This window comes from Sitophilus oryzae, unplaced genomic scaffold (assembly GCF_002938485.1).
Source record: "Sitophilus oryzae breed Bouriz unplaced genomic scaffold, Soryzae_2.0 scaffold_1716_pilon_pilon, whole genome shotgun sequence".
Classification (NCBI taxonomy): domain Eukaryota; kingdom Metazoa; phylum Arthropoda; class Insecta; order Coleoptera; family Curculionidae; genus Sitophilus; species Sitophilus oryzae.
In genome coordinates, this window is record NW_022146409.1 from 1,570,510 (window position 1) to 1,597,356 (window position 26,847).

General features: G+C 32.3%; 1 protein-coding gene across 1 annotated transcript in view; it reads right to left on the minus strand.

Annotated features, from left to right (window-relative positions):
- LOC115881324 (tyrosine kinase receptor Cad96Ca) overlaps nucleotides 1–26,847 on the minus strand; it is a 98,126-nt gene that overhangs the window by 53,572 nt on the left and 17,707 nt on the right. Inside the window, exon 2 of the mRNA XM_030898759.1 lies at nucleotides 11,122–11,366. Within this exon, the coding sequence (XP_030754619.1) occupies nucleotides 11,122–11,366 (245 nt within the window). The remainder of the gene's footprint in view (nucleotides 1–11,121; nucleotides 11,367–26,847) is intronic.

Genomic DNA, 26,847 nt, shown 5'->3' on the forward strand with positions numbered 1-26,847 from the left:
TATTTAAAATCTGTTAGGTCAACAAGGTTTATTTTATTTTAGGAGGGCAATTATTCCCTGCTCAGTCTTTATGCTCGTAACCAACGATACCAACGTAAATCAATGTTACGTAAACCAACAATAATTGTTGGTCGCCGAGGATGAATTACTCATCTGCATTGTTAAAATCTCAATTTCTTAAATGAACAGAGAATGATAAAAATACTGGCTGCTATCATCAGATGTACAAATATTTCTTGTTCTTGGTCAAAATGCCACATAGATACTTATTAATAGATCACTACTTCAAAATTCCCAATATCAATATTTAATACTATCTACAGTGCTAGAGAAGTTTTCTCATAGTTGTTTTAGTTTAGTCTTGTTGTAAAAATATTATTGTTGCCGGTTTTAGGTTTGTGTTGTTTTTGTTTCTCGATCTTATGTTTCTATTTTGTCGTGTTGGTCCGAATTCAGCATTTAATAGAGATTATCTTACTAAATACATGTGTTTCTTGTTCTGTCTTTTTTGTAAACTTGACGAATAATAAAACCTCTTATTTTCATTTCTTTGAGAGCAACAACCTTTTAAAGAACAACAACCTTAAATTCAACACTTGGATATCTCTTTCTCAATTAGACTATATTTATTTAATTATTTGTTCTCCAAAACTGGTTCAAATATAAACTCATCTTTATTATACGACTTAAAGACGCCATAGGCCGCTGATTGGGGTGATAGGAGTTTTAGTGTGTATTAAACTTACACATACCCAAGTATTTGTCTTAATAGTTAATCTTAACGGTCAGCTTGCCTAACTAACGAAATTTGCAAGTTTGTAAAGCATTTCTCTATCTCTAAACCATTAAATCATTAGGACTTTAGACTACCAATTCAAATAAAGCAATGAAACCATGAAACCAAAATAAACTAATATATATATATATATATATATATATATATATATATATATATATATATATATATATATATATATATATATATATATATATATATATATATATATATATATATAACCAAAACTAAGAAGAAAATTCTTGGGGATAGCGGTCTAGAGGCAAAAAATTAAACAATTTATTACAAACGCCGAGCTTTCGGAAAATATATTTCCTTTTTCAAGGCTAAAACATCACAAAAGTCAACTGAATATAATATAATATTATATAAACTTACGTGTAAAAAGTTTAATTATAAAAATAGAAAAATATATCAATTTCTATATGGAAGAAAGGAACTAAAATTTTGTATAAAAGTTAAAATCTTCTTAAATATTCATGATTTCTGACATTACTAAAAATTATTTTGACATAGAAAGGTAAATTTAATTATTAATAAAAAAACACGTAAAAAACATATAAGGTTAATCACAAGTTACAAATAAAAATAGAGAAAAAATCAAATTTTAAATATTATTTTTATTTTTAATAAAATGGAGTAAGAAAGATATATTACTAAGATCCTCAATATCTTTTCTTTTATTAATACAATTATCATTAATGTAAATTTCTACCATTTCAAGAAAAAGTCTTTTATTAGTATTAAATTCAGTATCCAAAATTTTTGCATTTTTAAAATCAATATTATGTAGTGTATCAATCACATGTTCTGATAATGCACAACTACGTTTACATAATTTAAAATCACTAATATGTCTATTAATACGTTCTTTAAGAACAGTAGAAGTACTACTATTTCTATATATATATATATATATATATATATATATATATATATATATATATATATATATATATATATATATATATATATATATATATATATATATATATATATATAGCTCAAATCAAATAAACTTTTAGTCACGTGATTAAGCTTGACCGGCACAGCGATGGCCAGTTTTACATATTATCTTTTAATCCAAATTGTTTTAGGGAACAAAAATAAATTAATTATAAATATATAAACAGTTATATTGGTTTTATTGTTATACTGGTTGTACATTTGGCCTTTGTAGACTACCAAAAAGCCTTTGACAGCATCGAAACCTGGTCATTTACAGCTGCATCTCTCCCAACTTATTTACACTGGCACTGGAAAATGTAAAGAAATTAGAATGGGAAAATAGAAGTCTAAACATCAATGGGGTATACCTTAGCCATCATAGGTTCGCAGACGATATTGTCTTGCTGAGCACCGAAATTCAAGAACTGAACACCATGCTAAAGGAGCCAAATGACCAATCCCATAAAATTGGCGTTAAAATGAACTTGGCGAATAGTAAGATAATGAGCAACAATAGCCATAACATTACCGTAGACAACATTGTTATTGAAGACGTAGACCGTTATATACAGGGTGGTCCGGACTGTATTCCGGAAACTTCGGCAGCACATCCTGCAGATAAAAATTAGTAAAAAAGTTCGTATAAATGTATATCATAAAATGCTTAGTTTCGGAGATACAGGGTGTAGAAGTTTTATTTTTATTTCGATTTTTTCCAAATAATTTCTGAAGTAACGTCAATATTTGGATGAAAATTGGTGTCTGGGAGTCTTTTTGACATGAGAAATTTGATTTTGATGTCAATATGACTCCTACTTGTAGAGGGCGCCACCTACATGTGTTTTAACTGTTTTGAAGAGTAATAACTTTTCGTCCAGACCTGTGGAGTGAAAAAATATACATTTTCATGTTTTTTTTACGTAAAAAATGTATCTTGGTAAAAATCGCTACAAGCAACCGTTTTCAAGATATTTAGAATGAAAATAGTCAATACATGTCATTATTGACAAAAAATAAACACGTTGAGTAAATAGTTACTTGACTGAAATAATAAATTTGGGAAATTTTATTTTTTTTAAATTAATCATAAACTTTTCTGTGAAAAAATGATGATAAAACAGTTTCTGTTGAATTTTTGACACGAAAACATTTAAAATTTGTGATTTCAGTCTAATAACTATTTAGTCAACCATGTTTAATTTATATCATTGATGACAGGTATTGATAATTTCGATTCCAAATATCTCGAGAACCATTAGTCGTAGCGATTTTTACCAAGAGACATTTTTTACGTTAAAAACTGCGTAAATGTATATTTTTTCTCGACTCACTAGTTTTATACAGGTACGGACGAAAAGTTATTACTCTTCAAACCAGTTAAAAATATGTTGGTGGCGCCCTCTACAAGTAGGAGTCATATTGACATCAAAATCAAATATCTCGTATCAAAAAACTCCCAGGTGCCAATTTTCATCCGAATATTGACGTTACTTCATAAATTATTTGGAAAAAGTCGAAATAAAAATGAAATTTCTACACCTTGTATTTCCGAAACTAAGCATTTTAGGACCTACATTTATACGACCTTTTTTACTTATTTTTATCTGCAGAATATGCTGCCGAAGTTTCCGGAATACAGTTCGGACCACCCTGTATATTTAGGTAATAAAAAAAAGCTGGGTAAAGAGAACCAAACTACGGAGATCAAACGCAGGATCCATTTGACATGGGTAGCATTTGGAAATATGAGCGATATTTTCAAGGATAAAAAGGTGCCCATCAACCTAAAGAAAATGGCTTACGAGCTGCATTCTACCTGTGCTTACGTATGGCCTAGAGACTGTGGCAATTATTCAAAAAACAGCAGAACAACTACGAGTTGCACAAAGAGCCATGGAAAGTATCATGTTAGGAGTCACCATGAGGGAAAAAATACGGAACACCCACATGTGTCAAAAAAACAAAACTAACAGAGGTAGTTAAAAGAGTGGCAAGTCTGAAGTGGCAATGGATCGGACTATCGGACATGTGGCAAGTCAGGATCCAGACGGATGGCCTCAAAAAGTCATTCTATGGAGACCTAGGGGAACAACAAAAAGTGTGGGCCGACCAAAAAAGAGATGGGTCGATGACGTCAGAACAGCGGCAGGAAGACACTGGGTAAGATCGCAAAGCATGAAAAAACCCTAGAAGCGGCCTCTGTGCAGCACTGGATCGAGCCCGGCTGTGCAAGAAGAATTAGAAGAAACAGATATTATTTACATCAACAAAACTCACCTTTTTAAGAGCACTTAACGGACATAAAGGGCCATTACTATCGATTTCCCGTTCAAAATATTCTAATAAAGTTGCGATGAGTTTTTTACGGTTATTAAGCTATCTTGTACACTTCGCACTAAAAGAGGTTCTAAAAAGAACAATATTCGACTGCAAGGCCTACTGGTAAATTTTTTTAAGTTCAAAGTATCACATATCAACACTATTTATTTAAACCAAAAACTCGTAACTAAAGTGTCAAAACGAATGGCAATGTCAGTAAATAAATAAATAAACGTGGCAACTTGGCATTTTTTACAGCAGAGTTACCACCTGCATCCCCATCGTACCGCCAAAATTCAAAACCAGCTGCCTACTGGACAAACATGCTTGCTTCATCCACGTTACCGTAGATGGAGCTAAGAAGGTTTAGGTAGGGTATATATAATAAATGAACAAAAAATACGAGTAGCGGAAAAGGGGGCCAAAAAACCCTACATATGTATATGCTTATTCTCTGCATTAAGTTCATCAGACCGAAGGGAACAGCCATTCGACGACCGGTTTCGGAGATTTTTCTCCATCGTCAGGCCGACTTTGCTGTAACCCTCGATCTGACCAACGAAAAGCAGAGAGGGAAATATTTAAATTCTAGTTAGTCAGCCCGACAATGAATATGGTGCCATGGTTGGCAACAATGAATTGAAAAATCGCGCCCTCGATTACGTAACTAAAAGTTTAATTGGTATCAAATATAGGTACTATTGTTGTTAAGTAATTATATAAACTGGTTTTATTTTATCAGAAATATATTTTTTAATAAATTTTAATAACATTTATTGACTCAACGAAGTCAAAACCACCAAATTAGCGTTTCTAGAGGTGACGACATCTACTTGATAAAAAGTAATTAAAAAAAGGAACAAATCACAAAGTAAAGTTCGCAGACAGACCAACCCCAATTCGCTAGATGACTTTGGCTTTTTTACGCCCCTTTTCATAAAAAAGTTTGAAATTGTAATAATCTTAAGTCGAAATGAGGGTCGCAGTTGGCGTAGGGAAGAAGGTCTGACAGTAAAGAGGGAATTTTCAGGGTGTCGGCTTTTATGGAGACATTTTTTTCCACTAGTTTCAGCAAATTGAAAAGGGAAAATGAGAATTCCGATACGATGAAAACGAAAAAATATGTGTTCAAGGGTGAATTATTTCAGGACGATAATGAAATGATAATATTTATTATTTGCGGTTATAAGAAATTAATAGTTATTTTTATACAAGACGATAAAATGGTATTTTATCGTCGCGTCGACCGAAAAGATTAATGAATTAATTTCTGGTGACGATAATACAATTTTATCGTCGTGTGTATAAAACAATATTTTTTCCCTAGCGAGTTACGTTTTAAAAAATATTGAAAAATTATTATGTCAAGGAATTTATTACGAGTAGAAAAAATATATTTAGAGGGCAAAGTGTAGGGGAAAAGATCAGTAGGAAGACGCCAGAATTCATGGCTAAAAGATTTAAGGAGATGGTTTAAACGCTCGTCTGCGGAAATCTACCGGGCTGCAGTTTCCAGAGACACAATTGCCATTTGGATCGCCAACCTTCGACAGGAGAGGGCGTAATAAGAAGAGAAGAAAAAATATTGTGCTGGGTTGGCGTTGGTTTCTATGTAATTTGACAAGTAAATAAAGCTGTCTCTTTGGTTGTCAGTTTTGAGTCAATATTTTTTAATTCTCTTTCGAGTCGATTGCTGCGATTGAATTGGAGCCAGAGATGGCTCAAAACGAAATAAGTAAATTACCAACAGATATTCAGGCTGAGGCGACAAACGCCATATCCAAACTACTTTCATTTAAATCCCGAATAACTTATGAAAAGGAATACAAAAATTTTCAAAAATGGAAGCAATTAAAAAACGTGCAAGAAGAAATAAAGTTTCTAACCTATCCTCGCTGTTAAAGTATCATATTTAATCTACTCTTGCGGTTAAAATACTATTGTATCTACTATTTTTGATAGATATAAGACAATTTTAACAGTTGCTATGGAAAAAAATAAATTGGATATACAGGGTGGCGCACCTCATTCGCCTCGGTTGATTATACGAAAACGGAAAGATGTAGAAACAAATTTTTTTGTGAGTATATGTAGAGAGACAATGTGCATAATTTAAAATTATTTTCAAATGTACAGGGTGTGTCAGAACCTCAGTCAGAACTAAGATCCACACCAAAGTTATATTTTTTCTTATGGAACACCCGGTATTTTATTTCATTTTTGGATTCTTGGGCATAAAATAAGGCATTTATTATAAGGGTTTAATATGTTTAAATGCTTTGATTTTTGAGATATTTAAAGATATTTAAATATGCATGCTATAATAAAAAAGTTTGTCAACACCCTGTACATTACTTTTCAGAGTCAGTTCTTGTGCTGATTTTGAAGCCAGAGAAATAATCTTTAATAAAAAAATTTTATTGATTCCTTTTAATGTATACAGGGGTATCAAAAATTGCTTGTATCAAAAATTTACACAAAAACTTCGTTATTTCAAAATACAATAACTATGTATTTTTTAAAATAAGTCGAAGCAGATTTAAATGCCCTTTCAAACTATATTAGGGTTTCCTATACCTATCTGGCTCAGATTTTGAATAAAAAAAGATTTTTCAATAAAATGGCAATCAAGATGGCTGGTGTCGCCATTGCAATTTGCTAGTCACAGTTAGTAGCTATTTTCAAAATCGACATTAGTTTATGGACTTTATTTAAATTTATAACAGTTTAATTTTATTTAATTTGCCTAAAATAGGTTAATAAGTAAGTATTTATTTATTATCATCAAGAAAAATGAAGCAGTATCTGCTTTTTTTAAATCTCAAATTCCTATCTTTACTAATGAGCATTAAAAAGTCAATTGAATCTAAAATGTACACAAATTAAAAACAAATCCAAAAATTACAGTGAAATCAATCCTTTTATCAGAGATATTTCTCTGGTAATTTAAAAAATAATCATTTTATATTCAAAAACATCCCTTCGAGCTTTCAAGTAGTCAATTGAGAAGAGAGCAATTCAAAGTAGTAAAAAGAAGGATAATTGAAAAGAGGAAATTCGATTTACTGGAATAAAAAAGCTGGTGGGAAGTGAGTTGATAATTTAAGCCGGAAAGAGTAACAAACGAGGAAATATAAATATTTGAAAAATCCCATCTTTAGAGTGTCAAAGGCTTGCAAATACTTTATTTGATGGCACGTGGAACAGTGAGAAATTCAATACAGAGTCTTTTAATCTTAAAAATCGATAAATTCATATTTACTTATTGCATTTAAAAAAACACATTTTTCTACTTATTAATCGAGTCACAATCGACCTCCTTTTGTTTTGAACAATAATAGTATAAATATATTAAACAAAGTCGGCTTAGTTACACCATTTGTATCTCGAGAACGGCTGGACCGATTTTAATAATTTCTTATTTGTTGGAATCGTCTCAATCCCGGATAGCAGAATCATCATAATTATCACTTTCAACTTATTCTACCATTTCCAAGTATGGTGTAGCCTCTCTCACATATGTAGATACTCTCTTTGTAGTTGGACTCATTGTTGTCTATTGTTGGATATGCGGGCCCAAGTTACCCATGCTAATTTCCTAATATCATGGTTCCATCTCAGGTTTGGTCTTCCTCTAAGTCTCTTAATTCTTCGTAGGTACCATGTTGTGATTTTTGTAGTCCATCTGTTGTCCGTCCTTCTTGCCAGATGTCCTGCCCATTGCCACTTGAGGGATTTGACTCTGCGGATAACATCTACTACCTGGATCTTTTGTCGTATCCACTCTATTCTTTTACGGTCTTTCTTGGTTATTTCTAGCATGTTTCGTTCCATTGAGCGTTGTGCGACCTGCAGTTTCCTTATGATGTCCGTTTTAAGTATCTAGGTTTCGCATGCATAGGTCATTACTGGTCAAATGTTTCCTTCTTTAAACAAAGTGGCATTCTAAATTTGAATATGATTGAATTTCTTTCATAAGTACTCCATGCTAACTCAATTCTTCTGTTGATTTCTGGTAGTAGGGATCCGGAGCTGTGTATTAGTTGTCCCAAATTTATTTATTCTTCTACTATTTCCAATGTTGTGTAATTTATTAGAATGCCTTTTCTGCCAACTAGTTCATTGTACGTTACTTTAGTTTTTGCTAAGTTTATTTTGAGACCCACTTTATTGCTGGCTGTATTTAGTTCGTTAATTTGTGCTTGTAGGTCTTCAGGGCTATGGCAATTTTGGCTAATGTAGTCAGTGAATCTTAGATGGTTGAGATATTCTCCATCTAATTTTAATCCTTTGTTGGTCCAGTCCAGTTGACGGAAGATTGCTTCTAGTGTTGCTGTAAACAGTTTTGGAGATATCGTGTCTCCCGGTCGTACTCCCTTGGCAGTTGGGAACTCTGGGGTTGGTCTTTTATATATCATTACTTGACTTCTTTACAGCAGAGCTACTACCTGAATGCTCAGCGGGAAATTTAAATTCCAGTTACTCAGCCCGACGCCGAATATGTAAATGGTTGGCAACAATGAATTTAAAAGTCGCGTCCTCGATTACGTATCTAAAAGTTAATTGGTATCGCTTATACTTAATCGTTATAATGTTCTAAGACCTTCGTGACCTTAGCAGCTTCAGACTTTGAAAATCTATTACACTGTACTGTTTGGGTCGCTCTCAGGGGTCGGGTAAAGCGAGTGTTTAGCCGAAGGAAATATATATTATATTTCAGATATCTGCATAAGGCTTAGCCTGGTCCTGTGGTGTTCAGCCGCACCCAGAATTCCAAACACACGTGTTTTGACTAAGGCTTGATTAAGTTTTGCAGAGCTTCGGCCTTTGCCATAAAATAGCGAGCAGTTTGTTACAAAACTATATAAGTTATATATCACTGTAATCACAAAACTTCAATCTATTTCCGCATTGTAACGTAATTTTAAATTACGTCTTTATTTTCGAGAAAATTTAGTCCAAACATAAGGAATGTTTTGTTGATGTTTGCTCATCAGAATCTTAAAAATAAAGATGTTATCTAAAAATGTGCTACAATACGCATATAGTATAATCCTTTATCTTTAATTTCTTTCTTCATTTGTGTAAAAATACCTAGCCAGTTTTGCATAAAACGTTAAATGCCGAACGCTTATTTTGCTACTTTTTCGGCCTAGTGAAATGGACTCTTAACAGTGAGCCACTGAAGAAGTTGCAGGACATGTATCCATGTCCGACTATCAACCAGTAGAAAGGCTTGCTTATGAACAAGATGAGCCCTTAGACAGTTTATACAGGGTCCGGCAATAGTGCGTCGGGCATCTGTAGCTCCTAGAATAAAAAACTTGAGAATTTTGTTTAAGTGCAAACCTAAAGTATGTACTAGGATGTATTTCAGGAAAATATGTAAACTTCTATAGGGTGGGTCAAAAAAGTGTGAGAAAAAGTTTTTTATTCTAGGAGCTACAGATGCCCGACGCACTGTTGCCGGACCCTGTAGAAGACCTAGCTGGGTATTCCGTTGGACTTTTTTTTTTAAACAAATACAAAAACAATTAAACTGTGGGTACATATACAACAAAAAAACAAATTATTTTCGTATCTATTGATAAAACTTTAATAAATAAAAATATAAACTTTTTGGTTAAATTTATCTTCCAATTCTTTTCAAGTAAAAGTAATGCTGTAGAAAATGCTCTTTTCGTTCTTATATATAGCAACTTTTTTACCTAAAAAAAGTAAGGCAACTCCACCAAAAAATTTATATATTTCTCAGATATATGGGAAAAATAAATCTCTGGCGAAAAGTAGATACATTTTTAATACTCACGAACTTCAGAAAAAGTTCTACGGTTGGAAAAAAATTGTAATTTGGTTTCTAACTTGTAGAAAGTAAGATATTGGTCTACTCAGACTTTATATTTATTTTGCAACATATTGCTTCTTTGCACTGATACTTTTTTACTCTTTTAAAATAAATGACAGCATCAAAGACCAAAGTTGTTTATGATTTAATTTCAAATGCGAGTTGCGCCAGTACATGTTAGGGTTATTGTAAAAAAATTATCCAGTGTCATCTAAAGATTACGTTCGAGAAAGTTTAACAAAATCTGCTAGGTTAATTAATGAACTCATATGCAAAAAACGCAACGTCAATATGACATTACGACAATAGTCACCCAAGCCATCTCGCGATATTTAAAAAAATAACATCATGAAAAAATAAGTTTTATGTTTTATAGTCTAATTTATTAGGCTTATAACTGACCTCCGCAAGATGTTGCCGTGATATTCTATGAATTTTAATTGTATTTTTTAGACGTTGTGATGATCGTAAAGTATAAAGCTTCATTCAGAACCTTGCAATTAGTGGAATAAATTAGTGGTTTCAATTAGCGTAGAAGTTTCTTTCTTTAATTTCAATATAGGCATTCAGAACGTCTAAATTAGTGGTAGTCATTTTCAATTAGTAGAAAAAGTTTACCAACTTTTGAATTTTCCACCAATTATACTTTAAAATTTGCGGGGAATTTCATTTTGACCTTTGATTATCAATCCGTCAAAATTGTAATTAGAAATCAAAAGTTTATTGTTTTATAAACTAAATATTAGGCTTTCTCTATGGATACAACCGAGGATACAACTGACTAACGCAAGCTGTTGCTAGGATCTTCTATTAATTTTAATTGTGTTTTTTAAACATTGTGATTGTGAATGATCATAAACTAAAAAGTATAAAGTGTAATTGAAACCATTAATGTATTCTACTAATTGCGAGGTTCCGAATGAAGCTTGAAGCTTCATTCAGAACTATACCGGAAATTTATTCCACTAACTGCGAGAAAATACTTACATTAAAATTTAAGGAACAAACTTCTACGCTAATTGAAACCACTAATTTACTCCACTAATTGTGTGGTTCTGAATCAAGCTTAAAGTATAACTGAAACCACTAATTCATTCCACTAATTTCGAGGTTCTGAATGAGACTTTAAAAGTAAAAAAAAAATATTGAATCAATTGTAAAATTAAACTTGACTCAATTACTTATTACAAAAATGCATAAACTTATCACTTACTTTTCCTGCCAATGATTGGTTCAGGTATACCATCCCGCTGTTCGGATCAATCCTAAACGGCAATGGTTCCGGATTGTCCTTCATGCCATAGAAGTGAATAGGTTCTAAACCATAGGTATAGTTATATCCTTCGATAATTTCGCCGTGGGCTTGGGCTATCTTGCTTCCAACGGGTTCGTTGTCGGGAATCTGCCAAGTCCTGTCGATGTACATGGAGGGTGGAGCTTGTAGCAGTTGACAATTGACTGAAATTAAATAGGGTTAATTAAAAATTGTAAAAGAAAAAATTTTGAAAGATGATCTTAACCCTGAAATGCTGACGCGGACACTGCCGCAATGCTGACGGAGATTCCGCCGCAATTTTGGCGCAATAGTATTTCATTTTATTTTGTCATTCTTGACTGCACCAAGGCAAGCATGACACCTAGTATATAAGCTCAGTAGTTTTAGGATTTAGTTTAGTTCATCGCTTTAGTGGTTTCGGACAGTGATATTTCTGACCGAAATGTTGTGTAAGCAAAATAATTAAAGACAATGCAAGTCCAAAACTCTTTTATACGTTGGAAAACCTGTACGAACGCTGCATCAGCGAAAAATTCCGAGGCTACGAAAAGAACAAAATTAAGCTGATAAGAAGAGGTATCTCACATTACCTTCTTATGTACAGCGCGGGATAAAAACATCATTCCCAATGGCTTTTACATTAAGTCACCTATCTAAGGAGCTAGAGCTCGGCGTATATTGGATAAGGACAGTCGAACACTAATGCGATCCCAAATTAATTATCACAGATGGAAGAAATCAATTCTGCTGAATGACATCCAACAGCGGTTTGAGGAAATCAAAGAATTAACTTGGGAATAAGACCATAAGCCTATATTGGATTGGAAAGACTGGATTGGAAGATTGGAAATTGATAGGATATGATTTCGAATTAAAGAAGACCTACATTCCAAAACTAGTGCCAATAAAGAGGTTAAAAGAACGATAATTAATTTATCTTCTAAGGTTTCTTCCGATTCTGAGAAACATATTTTGAGCAAAGGACTCAACTTTGTCCTTGTACCTCAGAAAACACCTACCCTAGACATTATGAGCTCAATGGAAACATTGAGAGTACAGGGACCGAATGCAGATGGAACTAAGATGGAAAATATGAACAGTCCTGGAAAAACCGGAAAAGCGGACGTCAAACAGCACCAAAGAAGAACAAGCTGCAATTAGAGAACTACGGAAGGCCGACACAATTAAGATTTTACCAGCGGACAAATGTAAGGCCACAGTTATATTGGACGCCCATGAGTACGATAGTAAAATCGTGGAGACTCTAGCTAAGTAAAGACTACGCAAATATACCTTAATATCTAGTGATCTTACTAAGATAATTGAGGGAAAAATCTGCCGAACTTTATACAAATATAAGAATTTCATACCTGATAATTCAAGAACATAGCTTACACCACATCACAGTAAACCACCACATCTTTATGGGTTACCGAAAAAAAATCACAAAGATGGTGTGCCACTGAGACTTATCACTAGTTCAAGAGATTCAGCAACTAGCAATTTCAGTAGATTTCTCCTTCAAATTGTCCAACCATTGGTAGGAAAAACTTCTTCATTTGTTAAGAACTCTAAACATTTTGTAGATATGCTTAAGAAGGTCCTTCAGACAAATTTGTCAATTTTGACTTAGAGAATTAATACACCAACGTCCTTTTAGAGGAATCGTTAGACATCATCGAAGCTAGATTGAGGGATGACGTAACGCTTTCCGAAAGAACTTCGCTGCCTTTTAGGAGAGTGATGGAGCTCTTGAAGTGTTGTCTGCATAATTCTTATTTTCAAGTTAAAGAAAAGTTTTATGCTCAAAATGATGGTTTTCCCATGGGTTCCTCGCTCTCTCCAGTGATAGCGAATATATGTATGGAATGGTTCGAGACCAATGCCATTAGTATCGCGGTCATCAAACCTAAAATCTGGCTTCGATATGTTAATGATACCTTTATAATCTGGAACGGAACCGATAGACAGTTGGATTCCTTTCTTAGCCGTTTCAGTTCACGACATAACTCAATCAGATTCACGATTGAAAAAGAGCAAAACTTCTATCTACCGTTTCTGGATGTTCTTTTCAGTAGAAGCGATGGAACCATTAGCACTGCTGTATATAGAAAACCCGCACATACGGGACAATATTATTTTTTACAAAATAAATTCTAAGTCGAACCATTCTGAAGCAACCAAAAGAGGTATAGTTAAAACACTATGTCATAGAGCAGTTGTCAGAATTATTGTATAATGATTGGAGAATATAATGATTAAAATTATATATTTGTGCCCCAGTGTAGCTGTGTATATTATATTGCCATTTATTATTGGTTTTTGTTTTATTATAATTTAAGAAAATACAAAACAGATTTTTGGTTGTATTTAGGAATTTTCAAAGAACATATCGGATATTGAGTCTGCTTGTTATCAAAAAAAATGCTTTTCTATATTTCCTTGTATTGATGAATTTTTATAAAATGTGTCATACTTATTATCGAACAAAAACAGTGTCGAAGATGGCTGAGGAATAACAATCGATAATAATTTTAGCACGGTCAAACTCTAGAAGTCATTTACTAAAAACTAACATAAAACTTATCAAAAATTAACACTAATTATGTATCAAGATTGAAAAAAATTGAAGGTTGCCAAACACACAAATCTATTTTCAAAAAAATATTTTTTTTCTATAATTTCGATCGTACGGTATAAATAAAGTAAAAAAATACGGAGAGTACCATTTAAAAATCAAAAGTTTTATTCCTTTCCGATGAAAGAGGAAGTGAGCGAAATTAATTGAAAACGTCAATCAATTCTGATTTATAGCCTTTACTAACATTACAAAATCTCGTTTTTTATCTAAAAAATCAAAAAAACGTTTGGTTTGGGGGTTGGGCCACTTCTGTACAAAACCCGGTATATCTCTAGATTTGCATTGTCTATATTTAAAATAATATTAATCAGATGGTTATATCATGAAATAAAAATTGAACACATAATTATATTCATTTCAATAATTTATTTCAGAGAAGCAACATAATAAATAAGTATAGTAAACAATAAGCTGTAATATTTTAATCGTTGTTTTCGATGACGTACATCGAAAACATGTAATTTCTGTGGGTGAACAAACGCAAACAAGTTTTGCCTAACAAGGTTATGTTCCCAGCCATAGCACGGTACTGCCCACTTTTTTCACACTGAAGCCACCTAGAAGTCACGCTATATAATCGGACAATATATTCATTATTGTTTATCCTTTATCCACTCATGTCTTCAAATCTAAACTTCTAAAAGTTACATAGATGTAAAGACTAAAATTTAAGTACAAGATTTAATTTTTTAGCCGACCATACTAACAGGTATTGTGGGCTATTAAGATCGAAAGTTTTTTTAATTTTACTCAAAAAGAGTTATTTGGGTCATAAGTGACCTAAATACAAAATATTTTCATGGTGTCTGTCTGTCTGTTCGTCTGTCCGTCTGTAACACGATAACTCAAAAACCGCTAAACCGATTTTAACCAAATTTGGTACAAAAATACTGTGGCAACCGAGAATCTGACCATTAGTTTTTGGTGGGGGTGTATTGTTGGTAAGGGGGTATGGAAGGGGGTTAAACATTTTAAAAAATCGTAACTCCAAAATTACAGTAGCTAGCGAAACGCGGTTTTCAATTTAAGATTAGGAATAATATTTGCAACAAAATTTGTAATAACATCAAAATCAGTCAAAGTCGCAGTTTTTGAGATAAAACAAATTGGAAAAATTCCTTTACTTTGAAACTAAAAGAACTTCGTATCCTCCCACCCCACCATTTTTGAGAAACTCAAAAATATTTTGGACTCGATTTTCTGGCTGAACCGTAGGTGCCACAGAAAATTTTATGGTACAAAAAATGAAGAGAATTGAGGAACAAGAAATGAAGAAAATGGAACAAAAAATGAACAAAGAATAAAGAGAAATTCTCTATATTTTCGTCTCTAATAAACCTCCAAATCCTACGGGGACAAATAAGTTAGAGGGAGCCAAAATCACTCAAACGCAGTTTTTTTTATTTTTTCCAGTAAAACTATTTTTTTACTGTCGCAAAGTTTTTAAAAGTATAAAAAAAATATCAAATTAATGTCTAACTTTTTAAAAATTTTACTCTTTACGAGATATGTTGCATTCATTCCCACAATGTGGGAATCAATGACGGTCGATTGTGTACTGCAAGTTATCTTCGCGGATTACCATGTTCACTCGAACTGAGGATGGTTATAACTCTGATCGTTTTGAAATTTTTTTAGGTGGGCTGAAGTTAGCGTTTTTGAGAAACTCAAAAAAAATTTGGATTCTATTTTCTGGCTAAACAGAAAATTGTATAAAACAAAAAATAAAGAGAATTCAATTCTCTACAAAGAGAATTCAATTCTCTACAATTTAATTTTTCAATAGCAAAGCTCTAAAACCTACCGGGACAAAATATTTACTCTGCAAACGAAAAAGTTCAAAACCCTCGCGTCTGCATTGCCAAAAGACGTCATTTCGTCAGCTGATCGAATAGTTAGTGCTGGAATGCGGACCAGAGGGAGGAACACGACAATAGGCCGAATGGTTTCACCCTCTTCATTTCTTGTTTCATAAAATTTTCTGTGGGACCTACGGTTCAGCCAGAAAATCGAATCCATTTTTTTTACAAATAAGTTTCTCAAAAATGGTGGGGTGAGGGGATACGAATTTTTGTATTTAAGCTTTCCCACTGGACCACTTACGACTGGCAAAGTATGAGAGCGGGGGGAATTTGATGGCAGTTAAAATGCCAGATTGATTGTACTACATTGCCGGCATATTATATAAATATGTTAGGAAGGACAATCGCAGGAACCTGAAATCTGGTATTGTTGATTGAATAAAACGAGTATGGTAATAATAATATATTGCGAGTCGATGAATATATGATTAGCCAAACAGTGTTAAGTTAGCGTACACAGTTTAAATAAGTGTTTTGGTGTATTGCATTATTTGATATCTGAAATTGCTTTTGATTGTCGTTTCCGACTTAACAATTTTTTCACTCTTTAAAAAATATATTTTATCTAACAAAGTCGGGTTAGTTTTAAAACTCAAGAACAATAGGAACGATTTTAATAATCTGTGATTTGTTGGACTCGTCTCCACATTGAATAAAATAGCAGAACTATTGAAATATTGGAAAAATTTACGGAGAAAAAAATATACACTCAGATGCAAAAAAAACGCAACGGAGAAATTTTTGGTCAAATTTAAAGTGTTATATTTTTGTTATTTTTAGCCCTATTTTCATGAATTTTTTAGCAAGCTGTATATAATTATATCAACTTTAATTGGTAACTCAGTTTTTTATAAACTTTAGTATTTGGCATATCATACAGGATTAATCGAGAGAGTTTGTTTTTTACCCTAATTTTGAAACACCCTGTGCAATAATTTTGTTCGTAAATTTTCCTAAAATATAATTTTACGGTCAGAACCAAATCTCCTGAGTATTTTGTTTTTCGGATCGTGTCAATACATACTTTGGTTAATTTTTAATACCGAAATGAACGTGCCACTAACAATTTGCAATTTTTTCAATTATCATTTCATTTTGAAGTTATTTTTCAATATGACAGGGCGACTTTGGAGATTATTGTAAACTATAATATACTACTATGAACTGCCCATCATTTTCAACGTTTGGGAAATGCTTGATAGGAGGGTTAGTCACGAAACGGTACCAGCTTCATTAAATGAACTTCGCTTGGTCCTTAAAGAAGAATGGAAAAATATAACGTAATATGATATATGCAGCCTCGATGACAGTATGAAGGAACCTATACAGGGAGTTATAGTAGCCCCAAGGGAGGCAATACAAAGTATTAGGATGGTTTTAACATTTTTTTCTGTTTGTATTATGATGTTTTCTTTAATATCGTTAGTTCTGTTATTGTTATTAATGTTTATTAAAACCCAGGCTGTATCGTTAGTCTTTAACGTTTTTCTTTTTAATTTAGTATAGAGTATCCAATGCAGCGTATTATGACGTTACGACAATAGTCACCAAAACCATCTACTCTAATGATAATTGAAAAAATTTCAAATTGATCACTAATCAGTTCATTTCGCTCTTAAAAATTAACCAAGGCTTGTATTGGCATGATTCAAAAAACAAAATGCTCAGGAGACATGGTTCTGACCGTAAAATTATATTTTAGGAAAATGTACAAACGAAATTATTGCACAGGGTGTTTTAAAGTTAGGGTAAAAAACAACCCCTCGATTAACCCTGTATAATAGCCCAAATACTAAAGTTATTAAAAAACTGAGTTTACGAATTAAAGTTGATATAATTATATACAGTTTGCTAAAAAAATTATAAAAATAGGGCTAAAAATAACAAAAATATAACTCTTTAAATTTGACAAAAATTTCTCGGTAGCGTTTTTTTGAGCGAGTGTAGTTAGTATTGCTACAATTTGTAATAGTGATTTTCATTTAAATTTCAACGAGTACAATCTGAATATTCTCTGACACAAATTGTGAGAATTACCACCACTCTTGTTGGCTATTTTCGTCTAAACTCAAGCATATTTAGCTATTTTGGAGATCTACAAATTGATGCGCAAAATGCAGCAGTGTTTTCTACAATATTGTGGGGTTTATTACAATTTATTTTCCGGAAGATAGTAGGAAAATAGCATAGTTAATAGAAAAAACGTTCGAAATGTAGAATTTTTCGAAAATATCTAAAGAAAAAATAACATCAACCGTCAAATCGATTGATGTCAATCATTCCAGACCATTCGGCCAATCATCCATACGACAAGATTGACAACAAAAATTTCACTTCACTACACCGTTATTAGATCGTACGAAGTTACCCGGGTCAGTTATTTTACAATAGTAAACAATGAATGATATTTCCAACTTTTACTATGAATCAATGAAATATATCGGAATAAACGAAGCGAAAAAACCGATTGAAAAGTGTCAAAGGGAGATTTGTCGTGTATATTCTGTGGCGCGCCGATAAAGAACAAATAAATAAAAGAAAACCGCCGCTAAAGCGATTGGTTTCGTTGCGGGATCGGAAGTTATTTTTCAGGGTTTCCTGTTTCAGTGCGTCGCAAACCCGTTTTCTTCGGTGTGTTATAAATTGTAAAAAATCTATTTATAAAATGTAAACGTATGACGAACGGGTATTGTAAGGAATTAATCTTATATATGAATTAAATTTTTGAAAAAAGTCTGGATATTTTAAAACTAAAACACAAACAAAATATTAATATTTTTTTCTAAAATGTCAATGGCTTTTGGTGACAGGAATTCCAGTCAGTGTGTGAAACAATAATAGCAACCAATTTTAAAAAGAAAGCACGGCTAGAAATACTGGTAAGACTATACAGGGTGTTCCAGAAATAAGTGCAAGTATTTTAAGGGGTGGTAGCTCGGGTGGTAGATCTGACCAAAAGAAATATATTTTTTCTTTACCATTTTTAAAGTAAATTGGTAATAACCGAGTTATTTAACTTAATTAATTTAGTTAATTTAAAAAAATAATGGCAACCTTTTGAGAGCCGCCGCCGCCGCCGCCCATCGATAATCAGGCGCAAATACCTGGATCAAAGTAATTACCTGGACCTCGGCTTGTTCGACGCCCACTGTTGACAAATCGACTAGAAAGATTTAAAAATGACTTGGAAAATTTCGATTAAAAGTAAAAAACTTGCCTAACAGTAGAAAATGAGACTCCTGTAGATTACAGATCCATGTAATTAGGTTAGAGCGTGATTTTATCACTTTATCTAAAACCGCTATTCTACACTTAACAACACTTCATTTCACTTCGATTCTTGACAGCACTACAAAATACCCACGTGTATTTGGCACAAAATACATTTATAGGCCATCTGAATTATTCAGGATTATTTTTTGAGAATTTAAACTTCTATGTTTTTTTATCTAACACCAAAATAATTCATATTTCTATTTGAATAATAAAAGTATTTTTGGAGGCTTACCTTACACTTTTTTTAGGTTTGTAAGAGGTTTACTGTTTTGAGTAAAATCTCAAAATGAATTTGATAACCTAAAATTCATCATCTAAACAAATAAGCTGATTTACATCAGCTGGTCTGTTTAAATGTAGGTCAAACCTTGACTATTTACATCTCTAATAGAGGGCGCTGATACAAAAAATTCGGAAATAAGCGAGGAAATAAGTGAAAAATATATTTGATTTATTCAGTGTCTTCAGACTCTCCTCGGTGGAATAATTGGTTTTTTGATGTGTAAATGTTAAAATAATATTTTCCTAAAAGTTATAATATGTGATGTTCAGTTTTTGTTAAAGATGATACGCATATGTCAAGATTTTTTTCCTATTCTGAGGATTTCTTTCGCCAAAAGGAGTTGTTCGTACGTATATGACTGCCCTAAAAATACTATAACGAAAATCTGTGTAGTCTTAAGTAGCAAATTGGGAAACTGAAAAATCGCAGAATCAGTTAGGGTTAGCTGGAAAAAAATGCTAAATCAGGGTAAAATAAAATCTAGGAAAGAAATATATTTCAGAAAATATCTGCGTAACACATTTTATAAAGATACTTTTTGCACTCTAAAGAGCAAAAATGTGTCATTTCTCTTTCTATTGCCCATTCTGCAGTTTCTTTAAGTTTTGGAGAGGTATCAATATTAAAATAACCGAAGTTTCGAATAATTCGAAGGAACGTGAACTGGTTTTGAAAGTTAGGACGTCAAAACATAATAGTATGACAAATTTTAGAATTTTTACTACATATAAAATTACATTTTTAGAATATGTATAATATTTCACTTATTTTTTTATTAATGGTGTGGTTAATGACAAAGGAGTCTTCTTAGCCCTCGGCGACACAGAAAGCGTTTTTTGCGTTTTTAGCGTTAAGCGTCTTTTGCGACTAATACAAAATAACAGGATTATATATGTGTGATTATATTATAGAAGTGGCATGACCAAAAGCGTGTAGCGTTCGGCGTGTCTCACAAAAAACGCAAATAAAAACAAATCAATTTGTTTTCTGTAGCGTCTTTAGCGATTTCTAAGATGAGACCCCGTCATAGGCGGACGTAATATTTAATAATACAATAAAAATAAATTAAATAGTATGCATTTTTTTTATTTCTAGGGTACCTATTATATCTAAAAATATTTTTATAGAGAACATAAGGGTTTAGGAACATATACTGTTTAGGAAGATTCTATTAAATTCAAAAAATTGAAGGAAATGTTTGAAAAAGTGTAGTTTGAAATGTTGAAAATGTAATAAATTAAATGAATATTTTTTTACGCCTAAAAAAAGGTTTTTATGAGTAAAAAGTGTTTTTTCTGGCCGGGAATCCATAAGCTTGCGACGTTACTAATTGTCATCTTGATAGAAACTGCAGACCTGCCGCTTCTTTTGCGGGTTTTTAATGAACACAAATCGAAAAAAAACCGTTTCAAACGGTAAAATCACAAAAAGCGCTTGACACGCAAAAAGTGCAAAACACAAAAACGCTTTCTGTGTGGCCATGGGCTTAGTCTTTCAATCTTAGTCTTAAGTGCAAGGGGTAAGTACATGACCAATTTCTGTACACCAAAAGGCAATGAATGCCTCGATTACTCGAATATGCCCCTTTCCTACTCAGTCATGCCCGACAATGCCCCACATTGCTCAACAATGTCCCGTATTGCCCAATAAAGCCTCGTATTGTCCAACAATTCCCCGTATTGCCCAACATTGCCTGGCACTACCCCCTAATGCAATATACAGGGTGGTCCGAACTTCGGCATCATATTCTGCACATAAAAATAAGTAAAAAAAGTTCTGATAAATATATGTCCTAAAATGCTTAGTTTCGGAGATACAGGGTGTAGAAGTTTCATTTTTAGTTTCATTATTTGCAAATGATTTCTGAAGTAACGTCAATATTTGGACGAAAAATGGTGTCTGGGAGTTTTTTGACATGAGAAATTTGATTTTGATGTCAATATGACTCCTACTTGTAGAAGGCGCCACCTACATATTTTTTAACTGGTTTGAAGAGTAATAACTTTTCCTCCGTACCTGTATAAAACCAGCGAGTAGAAAAATATACATTTATGACGTTTTTTACGTCAAACAGATCTCTTGATAAAAATCGCTACGAGTAATGGTTCTCGAGATATTTGGAATCGAAATTATCAATACCTGTCGTCATTGACATAAATAATTATACATCTTGACTAAATAGTTATTAAACTGAAATCATAAATTTGAAATGTCTTTGTGCCAAAAGTTCAACAGAAACTTTTTTATCATAATTTTTTCAAAGAAAAATTTATGATTAATTTAAAAAAAAATAAAAAGTTCCCAAATTTGCTATTTCAATCAAATAACGATCTACTCAACATGTTTATTTTTGTCAATAATGACATGTATTGACTATTTCCATCCTAAATATCTCGAAAACGGTTGCTCGTAGCCATTTTTACAAAGAGATATTTTTTACGTAAAAAATCACGGAATGTATATTTTTTCAACCAGTAGTTTTATACAGGTACGGATGAAAAGATATTACTCTTAAAAACAGTTAAAACACATGTAGGTGGCGGCCCCTATAAATAGGAGTCATATTGACATCAACATCAAATTGCTCATGTCAAAAAACTCCCAGACACCAATTTCCATCTAAATATTGACGTTACTTCAGAAATTATATGGAAAAAATCGAAATAAAAATGAAACTTCTACACCTTGTATCTCAGAAACTAATACAAGGAATACAAGTCGGACAACCCTGTATATCTACCTCTTTTCATTGTATGTGTTGAAAAGAGACAAATAATATTAAATGTTTTTAAAATTCCCATTAAACTAACACAAAGTAAAGTTTTTTAAAACTAAAACAAAGTTAAACTTTTCTTAAACTAAAGGTCTGATGGCAAAAACTTGCCCAAACTTGCTTTATACTTAAAATACATAAGATATCTTTTTATACTTTTTACATTTTCTTGGATATACTTTTAAGTATTTTTTTTTAATAAACAAAATTCCTAATTAATTACTCTACAGGGTATTCCTTTTAAACGATACCTCTATTGCACTTATTGCAGTCTCCGAAATGAATCGGTTTAAATTAGATATAGGAGTTGCCTTTTTCGAGGCCCACGCAAAAAAAACACGTTAAAGTGTAAACGTTAATCCTGTAATGCGTTCGTAGTATGAAAATTAATACTGTAAACGAGAGTCAAAAAAAAAGTAAAAAAAGGCCAGACGTGCAACTTTTCCCTAATTTAACCGACCGTATAGCTCTTTCCATTTTGGAGATAGCAATAGTGGTATCACTTAAAATGAACTCCCATATACATACTGTATATGGGAGGAGCTAGAGCGTTGACCTGTTGCGCTGACGACTGCAAGCCGTTTGAGTGTTGGTGACGTAATGACGTAATCAAATTGATGGTGGGAGGATGCGCGCGCAATATATTTAGCTTAAATATTGCACCACATTGCGCTTTCAATGCCTCACAATACCTTGTATTTCCCAATAATACCCCCGCAATGCCCCACAATGCCCCGCAATATCCGATAATGCCTAATGCCCCGCAATATCCGATAATGCCTAATGCCACGCAATGCCTGATATTGCCTCGCACAACCCGACAATGCCCCCAGGTTGTACACCACATTGCCTCATGTACTTACCCCCTGCTTAGGTGTCTTGCAGCAAGACTACAACCGACACCAAGCCACTAAGACTATTTATCAGACTACAAGCACAAGACCAAGGGGGCTGGTCTTGCTCTTGCATTTACTAATCAATAGTTGTGGTTGTAAAATAGTATACAAATACTGGAAGAAAGTTTTTAATGTCGCGATATTTAGTTACAAAATAAACCTCTCGGTATGCGATATTCTATTAATTATTCCATTGAAAGTGCCGAAGGCAAATAATAAATAAATTCTGCCTGTGTCTACTGTCCGCTGAAAAATCGAGTTGGAAGTGAGACATTATAATATTTATATAATTTTTATTTAAGTAGTACATTTCACCAGAAAGGTTAATAAATTGAATCTGCCACAATACGTACGAGAATGAGAAATCATTCATGACCCACTTTCATTTAGACATTCTAAGGGAAAGTGCTCGTCGGAAATACTTTGCAGACACTTTATGGCACTGCATTAATGCACCCAAATTGATGTCTGATTGTTTTGAGTACCTTTTTCTAAATACTAAGATGTATTCTTAATATCATTTGTAGAAATATATTTAGTAAATCAATAAAGCAAAAAAATTGCAATAATCAAAATACTCAAATGCTACTATAAAATAATGTTAATTTTTATTTGTCTGGATTTATTCTATCTGGATGATACTGATATGATCTAAAATACATTTAGTGCTATACCCTTGCTATACCTATATTGTTTAATTTATTTTTCTGTAGGTATTACATTTTATGATATCCTGTAGTCATGTCATTTAACTTCTATTTTAGTATTTCTTAAATACTTTTGATAAATTGAGAATTGAGATATTTATTCTTTCCTCTTTTTATGAAGATTTTGAACTACTTCAATAACGTAAAATCTTGAATAAACGAGTATATTAAGTTTATGGTCAAATAAAATCAATGAATATGACTAGTGTATTTTTTTACATGTCTGACAAAGACCTCTAGTCCGGAAGAATATAAGAGTATAAGTATTGATATTGACATCATTATTTCGGTATTTTTGGACTATTATTATTTATATAAATACATAATTTTTTTATTTCTATAAAATTCACTAAAAAAGCTTTATTGTTACTTTAATTATTTCATTAATTAATAATGATGAAATAGCGAAGAACTAAAAAATCTAAAAATTGGCATCTAATTTCTCCTGAATTATATTATAAGTATAATAAAATATTTATTAATTTTGTAAGTACAAAGAAAATAATTGTTGACATTGACATATTATTCTGAATTGAATAATTTTATTGTTATACAAGTCAAGGACCTAAAACAATAAGTTTAAGAATTAATATTCGTCAATCCTTAAAAATATTCAAATTTTTTATTACAAAAGTTGGGCTAGGAAGACACAATGGATAATCCAGATAAACTTTTTTTTAAAACGGTGATTGACATTAAGTAGAAAATGAAGATAGCTATATTATACAGAAAAAATACTCTGGAGAAGCACTACTAGTGCATTTTAAGGGCTTACCGTCTTAAATTCCATAGAATTACAGAATCAAGAAAACCCTATTAGTAATAAATGAAGACATGAGTTGATAAAGGGGTCATGTCGCATTTTTTTAAAAATCAGTTTTATTCAGTATTTCAACATCAACATCCCTTTGACAGGTCTATCCTCCAATAGACTCTAAATATCAAATATAAATCCCATAAAGAATATCCGAGGTGATAAAGGTGTCATGCTATACACCATCAATAATTTTTAGAGGTGTTTTGTCGATTTACTCGAAACTTTAAAAAAGGAACATCTTTATCCACTCAACAAAAAAAAAAAAGAAATCACACCTTTATCCACTCATGTCTTCAAATCTAAACTTCTAAAAGTCACATAGATGTAAAGACTAAAATTTAAGTACAAGATTTAATTTTTTAGCCGACCATACTAACAGGTATGGTGGGCTATTAAGATCGGAAGTTTTTTTAATTTTACTCAAAAAGGGTTATTTGGGTCATAAGTGACCTACAAAATATTTTCATGGTGTCTGTCTGTCTGTTCGTCTGTCCGTCTGTAACACGATAACTCAAAAACCGCTAGACCGATTTTAACCAAATTTGGCACAAAAATACTGTGGCACCAGAGAATCAGGCCATTAGTTTTTGGTGGGGGTGGGAAGTTGTTAAGGGGGTATGGGAGGGGGTTAAAAATATTAAAAAATCGTAACTCCAAAATTACAGTAGCTAGCGGAACGCGGTTTTCAATTTAAGATTAGGAATAATATTTGCAACAAAATTTGTAATAATATCCAAATCAGTCAAAGTCGCAGTTTTTGAGATAAAAAATTGGAAAAATTCCTTTACTTTGAAACTAAAAGAACCGCCTACCAACTTTTTATTAACATAATTTAGTATGAACGGCTATACGTGCCTCCCGGAGTCAATTTTTTTTATTAATAATAATATTGGAATGAACAATTCCACAAAGGTTTAGAAATAAAATTTAAAAAACATGCTTAATTCAACCAAATAGGGATAAATCAAATAAGCATGTATATTGTAGATTAAATATTTGGATATTTGCTGAATAATTTTAGAAATAGATCACTTAAATATACTTAATTTTTCTATCCTCATTTTTATTGATAAAAATGTAATAAACTGGCTGTAATACCTACCTAACATATCATTTGTAGTGCTAGTTCGCATTTCAAATACTCGTAATTACAAAACATCAGCTGTCTCTATAATGAGAAATTATTACATGAATGACGCACAGTGTAAATGGAACATTGATGAATTATTGAAATATATATATAATATAGAATATAAGAAAGAAATATGAATATAAAATAGACTCCTGGAAAAGAGGGTAAATGTTACGTCACTGAAACTAAAAAAAAAAAATGCCGCTGGATTTGTAGTCGTCAGCTTCCTAGAATCTCTTTTCTTGTAAATCGATTTGCGTAGCCAACATAAAATACGTTTTAGGATTTATATCAAAATTATAAAAAAAAAATTAAAAAAAAAATAAAAAAACGAAATAAAGAACAATACTGTTAAAATGACTAAGGGTGGCTGCAACGACCTCACGTAATCCTGCGGTTAAAACAAAAAAATTGATTTTTATATATGAAAACCAGCGTCCTGTAACTCAAAATCTACAACTGTAACAAGTGTAGAACTTGTTGAAGATTCACTTGTAGCTACAATTCCTGTTAATTTCTGTAACACAAAGTTCTCAAAATGACTTGTAATAACGGCGAATATTTCTAACAAGTGTAGCTAAAGCGCACAAGAGTTGTAGGATAGACGCACTAGATCGGTAACGTTCGTTTGTGTATTATTGCGTATGGGGATAAAAGACTTGTTTAGACAAGTTCGTTCTAAAATTAATTTTGGTAAAAATGTCTTCGAAACAAGTGGTGTTTGCTAGAAAAATGCAATAGCTTATACAAATTAAAGAAAATAAAGAGGTTCTTTTTGGGGCATTCTCGGATACTCTTCGAAAAGAAGACAAGGTGAAGCAATGGAAAGATTTAGCTTTTCGTCCTCAAAGCGTATGCTTAATGCCCTTAGAGAAAGATTGGACATGCGCAAGAGATACCCTTTGGCAAAATCTAAAGAAGAGTGCAGTGGTAAGTGTTTTATGTTGTATTTAGGATTAAAAGAGATTCTCAAAATTACAAAAATAGAAAGCGTCTAATCGCGTATCGGTTTTGTTAGTGTATGTTATAATCATAGAGTGTTTTGCAAAAAAATACCTACTAATCCATAATCATTTAGGCTCCTATTAGCTTGCACATACATATACTATGACTATAGTATAGTGAAAGCTTGGCCATTTGTTACTTTTTCATTTACCGCTGAAGAACGGAGTATTTGTTGGTATCTAGAAAAATAGATATGTATTCTTTAAATCTCCTATTTTAGTTAAAATTGGATAATGCGAAAAATTTGTCCCCTATTGCCTAACCAGTGTAG